At 38.0% G+C, this 6,850-nt stretch overlaps 1 protein-coding gene across 1 annotated transcript in view; it reads left to right on the top strand.

Annotated features, from left to right (window-relative positions):
• Positions 1 to 677: 677 nt before the first annotated feature.
• The window catches only part of WDR11 (WD repeat domain 11), a 54,024-nt gene continuing 47,851 nt past the window's right edge, over positions 678 to 6,850 (top strand). Inside the window, exons 1-3 of the mRNA XM_006913510.3 lie at positions 678 to 828; positions 1,729 to 1,840; positions 6,747 to 6,845. Coding sequence (XP_006913572.1) covers positions 743 to 828; positions 1,729 to 1,840; positions 6,747 to 6,845 — 297 coding nt within the window. The 5' untranslated portion in view covers positions 678 to 742. The remainder of the gene's footprint in view (positions 829 to 1,728; positions 1,841 to 6,746; positions 6,846 to 6,850) is intronic.

The raw sequence follows: 6,850 nt of genomic DNA, 5'->3' as shown, positions 1-6,850 counted from the left end.
CCCTGCCTGATGTGTACATGCTGTGGCCCCTTAAGCCTTTGATTTAAAGCAGGCCTCTGCGGTTTTGGTATCCTGGTGACTGACACAGCAATTTCAACTCCACATCTTAAAGAGGGGTGCTCTTTCTTCAAATTCAAGGTGGTACAGCTTAGGTCAGTTTTGTCAATTAAAACGGGAGGTCCAGCTTCATGCCTTAACTTTGTCAGTAAATAACAAGGCACTTAAGAGTTAAGTGCCGTTAGGCTCTTTTCATAGATTGTCTAATATAATGCATTTAATCATCCAAGGATAGTTACTCGACTTTCTCTAAATAACAGGAGAAAAGGAGGCTAAATGAGGTCACGTAGTCTGTCCAAAGTCACAACAAATGCTCTTCTATTACTGGTGACATCTTCGGGCCAGAAGAAGAAAATCCAGTGTGAAGATTAAAGAATCGAAAAGGCTTAGGTCACATGGAAAGTCCTTGGCTCACGACCTACTACACGGACACAGAGGCCCCTGCAGTCTCAATCTGAAGAAAACAGACATGACTGTAAGTAGCACTACAGCTCAGGCCTCCACAGCAGAGGGACCCTGCAGGAGGCGGAAATGGGAGTGGATTGCAGGGACCGTGGAACCTTGGATCCGGCGGAACCAAAAGGCGGCGCCCACGGAGCCACCCGGACTGTATTTGGAACGGAAGCGCATTGGCCGCCACTTCCTGGTTGTCAGTCGGCGCCGAGGGCCGTGTTTAGCAGCGGGGATGTTGCCGTACACGGTGAATTTCAAGGTGTCGGCTCGCACCCTCACCGGAGCACTGAACGCCCACAACAAGGCGGCGGTGGACTGGTGAGGGCGCCGGGCTTCGAGGCCGCCACGCTCGGCCAGGAGTTTGTGAGGGGAAGGGGAAAGAACAAAAGGTTTCATCCCCCTGGTTAGTTTGGCCTCGGCCAAGACTGGGTGCCGCCCTCACGTTACAGAGATTTTCTTTTATATGCTGGATTTTTGTTGTTGCTATAAAGGTCGTAAATACCCCGTGCAGGAACTTGCCCTGTGTAAATATATTTGCCCCCTTCTTCCCATCCTTGCTTCTCTCTGCTCTTTTCTCTGCAGCTTCCTTAAACATTCCATTTCCCTCTCTTCCTCCTCCAGTCTCCAGGCTTCTCTCCTTCTGCGGTCAAATTCCCCCGACCACCTTCTCTTCCCCGTTCTGGCTTTTTCTTCTCCTATCCCCGTTCCATACTTTATTCATTCTACAATATGCCTCCCTGTGCTGGGCACCTGTTCTCTCACCTGCCCTTCATTAAACTTTTATCTTTAACACAGCAGCTCTGAAAATTAGACTAATATAGAGAGCAAAATTCTGTAGCTGTGGTTGCTGGGAATGTTGGCAGGAGGACTGAAACCTCCTATCCAGTGTTTGTCTTTTTATCTGGTCGGAAGAACCAGGACTGGTCACAGATGCTGTGCAACACCATCCCAGGCATCTGGATGCTCAAGATTCAAAGTTGAATAAGACAAGGAGTTTGCCCTCAAAGACAAATAGAAGACAGGAGTTGCTTTATACTTTCTCATAGCTTTTTATGGCTATCCCTTAGAGCGAAAAATGAATTTCGACAAGCATTTTTAAGTTTAGCTAAACCTTTAAATGGAATGATATAAAATACTGGCCTTTGGGCTTAAATAATAATTTTACTAATGATGATACATATTAGATTTTCTTAAATTTTAATATTACTGTTTTGTTAGGGGCTGGCAAGGCTTAATTGCTTATGGATGTCATTCGCTTGTGGTAGTGATTGATTCCAATACTGCCCAAACTCTTCAAGTTTTAGAAAAACATAAAGCCGATGTTGTCAAGGTAAGTCAAATTCCGCTTTGATCCTATAATGTCTACTCTAAAGTTTTAAATATCACTAGATTCTCATTAAGTCATGTATACATGTTGAGTAGCTTTTAAGTATAATAATCTAGTTGGAGTAACCTAGTATTTCCATACATATGACTTAATATCAATCCAGGATGAGCTGTTAAATGCTAGTTCTTAGGTCAAAGCTGATGGACTACACCAAGTCCACTATTTCCTGGACCACTTATTCATTCCTTAGTTTTGAGCACTTAGCATGTGCTAAGGAGAGAGAGGAAAGTCCTCAGGCAATTCATTGTCTAGTGAGGAAGAATGAAAAGAAAACGCACAAAACAGTGTGATGAGTGAGACTTGCATAATATGCTGTGGGAAGACAGAGGAGCTACATATTTAGTTTTAAGGATCTGGGGAGGGTCACAGAAGTCTTCATTTTAGGGACTGGAAAACTGTCATGAGCCAAGTGAAAAATTGGGGGAGGAGCACTGCTGAAAAAGGAAGTATGTAAACAAAGGTAAGTAGTGTGCATCAGAGTGGCTAAAAAGTGGGATTCACATGTAGGGGTGAAAGATGAGGCAGCCAGGGAAATTCACCTGCCCCGAAAGTTTTGTAAGATTAAGAAAAAAATTTGGATTTGTAGGTAGGAGATTGATGTGATCATACTTGTATTTTAGAAGAACTTTCTGGCATCAGTGGAGGATCTGTTGGAGAAAGGATAGATGAGGTAGTGAGACCATTTAGGAGACTTTTGCAGTAATTTTTGCAGGAAATTCTAATGGCCTAAAATTAAGTAGAGGCCTGAAGGTGTGTTACGTAGGAGCTGCTCAAGAGGTAAGCTTGATAGCTTTGATAGGAATCAGTTTTAAGTGGAAGGCAGAAGAGAATGAGTGAAGTTTCAGTTTGAGTAACTGAATGACAGTGTTGCTATGGTAAGCTAGCTGAGTGTGTTGTGAAGTCACAGTTTAAATTTTCAACATGCAAAGTCTGAACTTCCTGGGGCGATTGAATTATAGTCATCCGAAATTTTAGGAGAGAGATTTAGGGTCCTCTTTTTTTTTTTTTTTTTTTTTTTTTTGATAACAGCTTTGAGGTATTCATACCACAAAACTCATCCATTTAAAACATAGAATTCTATAGGTTTTATTGTATTCACAGAGTTGTGAAACACAGTCTCATAAGTCCAAAAAGAAACCCTGTACCCATTAGGAGTCACTGCCCCCCGCCCTCGCACCTTCCTCTTCCTTCCTAGGCAACCATTAATCTACTTTATGTCTTGGAGGTTTGCCTATTCTGGACAATTCATATAAATGAATTCATATAGTATGTGACCTTTTGTGCGTGATCCTTTCATCTACCATATTGTTTTCAAGGTTCATCTATATTGTGTCATATGTCAGTACTTGTTTAGTTTTTATTGCTGAATGATATTCCACTGTGTGAATAATCTACATTTATTTATTGATGAACATTTGGGTATTTCCCATTTTTTAGGTATTGTGAATAATGCTGTTATGAACATATCTGTATAATTGTTTTTGTGTGAACCTGTGTTTTCATTTCTCTTGGGTATATGCTTAGTAATAGAGCTACTGACTCATACAGTAACTCTGTGTTTAACTTTTTGAGGAACTACTAGTCTGTTTTCCAAAGAGGCCACACCATTTTATATTCCTCTTAGCCGTATGCGAAGATTCTAGTTTCTCTCCGTCTCCACCAATACCTGTTATGTGTCCTTTTGATTTTAGCCATCCTAGTGGCTATGGAGTGGTTCTCATTGTGGTTTTGGTTTGCGTTTTCCTAATGGCTTTTCATGTGCTTATTGGCCATTTGTATATCTTTTCTTTAAGAAATGTCTTTTTATTCCTTTTCCCATTTTAAAATTGCATTGTCTTTTTATTTTTGAGCTGTAAGAGTTCTTTATGTATTCTAGATATGTTACTCATCAGATATATGGTTGGCAAATATTTTCTCTCTGTGAGTTGTCTTTCACTTTTTGGATGGTATTTTATGAAACATAAAAGTGTTTAATTTTGATGTGGTGCAATATATTATTTCTTTTTTGCTGTATTTAAGGAACCATTGCTTTTTCCAATGCCAAGAAGATTTTCACCTTTGTTTTCTTCTAAGAATTTTCTAGTTTTAGCCCTTATGTTTAGGTTCTTGATCCATTTTGATGTAATTAGTATGTGAACCAGGAAAAAATACAATTGATTTTTGTATATTGGCTTATATCCCGTGATCTTGCCGAACTCATTAGATCTAATAGTTTTGTGGGGATCTTTTATATAAGCAATCATGTGATCTGCAGGTGACGGTTCAGTTTTTTATTGAGAATCTGTATGTGTTCTATTTATTTTTCTTTTGCTATTTCATTATGTAACACCTACTAGAGTGAATAGGGGTGACGAGAGGATATTCTTGTCTTGTTCCTGAGCCTAGAAGGAAGCATTCAGCCTTTCACTATTAAGTCTGATGTTAGGTATAGGTTTTTTTTGAGAACAATATCTTCTCTCTTTCTTTCCCTCTCTCCCTTCTCCCACTCTCCCTCCCCTGCTCCCTTCTGTCTTTTGGGCATTTCTGGAGTTTTCATTTGTGTAGATCCAAGTTTTAATCTGGTGTTATATTCCCTTTGCCTGAAAAATTTCCTTTACGTTCCTAAGGTACATATCTAATATTGGTTGATCCTCTCAGCTTTTATTTGCCTGAGAATGTATTTTACCAGTTTTCTTTCCTTGTAATATTAGAGAGATTACTGTCTTTTAGTTTGCATAATTTCTGATGAGAAATTTTTGTCTTTGTTTCTCTGTGTGCAGTATATCTTTAGTCATCTGGCTGCCTTCAAGATTTTCTCTTTATCCTTGGTTTTCAGCAGTTTGATTATGACATGTCTAGGTGATTTTTTAAAATATACACTGCTTGAGGCTTACATAAGTGGAATTGAAACATTACATATACATCTCTATAAATACACATACACATGTATATATATGAGTGTGGGTTTACACACACACATACAATCAGTTCTTATTCATGGTAGTTTTATTCTGTAAAGTTGTTGCAAACACTGACTAGCAGATATCAAACATCGATTGTTCCTAGAGGAAATACAGGGGTAAGTTCCTGTGAGGCTCTAGTCACAATATTTTTGTCCGCTGATTGGTATATAACTTTGTATGTGTTTCTGTTAAAAGACATTTTATTTAACATATATTATTGGTTCATTAACATTGAATTCATAGCCACTAGCACTATAACTCATGCCTGAATAATGCTTATCTTACATGTAAGGCACGTCACAACTTCTTACACTTAGGGACACTAGACAGCACTTCAGCACCATTTTAAATAGTGAAATCAACAAAAAGCACAAAAATGCAAAAAACATGATGCTAAATAGGCCATGGAAAGGACCTTTTCACATTTGCATTATGAGAGTTGAAACAAGTGCCTTCTTGTGTCTCAGCTGGGAATGCACATGTATGCTGGGTGACTCAAATTTTTTGCCACTCTGCACATGTCTGTGGATGACTGTGAAAGCAAGTATTGATTTTGCAAAAAAATCACAAATTTTAGTGAAGCAAATTCACAATGCAGAATCTGCCAATGATGAGGATCTACTGCATATATACACACATTATTTAAAATAAATATACACTTACACGTATTCGAACATATACATGTATGCATATATACATACTCATATACATACATTTTCTTTAAAAAAAAATCTTGCCTGAGGAAAAGATGTATTACAATAGAACCTTAAGGCTTATGAACATTGAAGTTCAGAAAACTTCTTGTTTCCATCTTTTTCATGAATACCATTGGACCTGGTCTGCATAATTTCCTACCTAAGCATTATGTATAGTGTGTTTATGTATATATGCTCACTGCTATATACATACGTTTACATGCACATAATAGTCGAAGATTCTGTGGTGTTTCAGTTCATTTATTGACACGTATTTGTGGAACACCAGCTTCGGGTGCTGTGTTAATGTCTGGTTATTGAATGTGAACAAGGCCTGCACGATCCTGCCCTATGGAACTTGCGGTTCGTGGGTTGGTGATAGGTCGAAATAAATAAATAATTCATTACGATTGTTGTGTGGTAAATGCTTTGAAGAAACCCAGCAGGATGCTGAGCTAGAGGAGAGGGGAGGTTATGGCCAAGGAAGTGGCTGGGAAAGAAAGCCTTGGCTCTGGGTGAGGACCGTGTTTTATTCCTAACCTTATCAGTATTTGATGCCCAGGCTTAACCTGATTTGCACTGGAATTCTTATGGTTTTTATTTGAAAAATTCTGTTCTTATGATGTTTCCAGAGGTATGAAGCACACTTTTTTTTTTTTTTTAGAGAAAAAACGATTAACATTTTTCCAAGTTTATGAAAGAAGGACAGCCAGAGTTTTTTGTTTGCTTTTGTTTTTTCCTATTTTTCCATCCACATGGTTTCTGTAGCTCTAAGTTGTCTCTTTTTAATTAGGAGAATAGAGTACAGAGAAACATTCTACGTTGTAATTTAGAATTTTAGATCCTCTGTCATAATTAGATTTTGTGAATGTAATATTCGATCATTAGCATGATCCAATGGTGTACCAATGATCATTACCATTTTATGATATGGTGTTTTAGAGTTTTTACCTGAATTTCACAGAATATTAAGGTTATTTTAAAGGCAGGAACATAGTGATGTTTTCAAAAATATTTTAACTATAACTTAAAAAATATAAACAATAAAAATGTCAGACTTTCAAGATAGAGATCAGTTTCCTGTTTATTCTTTCTAAATAGTTTTGTACTATAAATGTAGAATATTGTGTGAGTTCGGGTTAATGTTTTATGAAAATTATGTTTAGTTTTATTCAGTGCAAGTGTTTATTTAATTTTATTTCTTGATACTAGGTTAAATGGGCCAGAGAAAACTATCACCATAACATTGGCTCACCGTATTCCTTGCGCCTAGCTTCTGCCGATGTCAATGGAAAGATCATCGTTTGGGATGTAGC

This window comes from Pteropus alecto, unplaced genomic scaffold, assembly GCF_000325575.1.
Source record: "Pteropus alecto unplaced genomic scaffold, ASM32557v1 scaffold205, whole genome shotgun sequence".
NCBI classification, from domain to species: Eukaryota; Metazoa; Chordata; class Mammalia; order Chiroptera; family Pteropodidae; genus Pteropus; species Pteropus alecto.
Note: the sequence above shows the minus strand (reverse complement) of the source record. Positions and strands in the feature narration are given on the sequence as shown.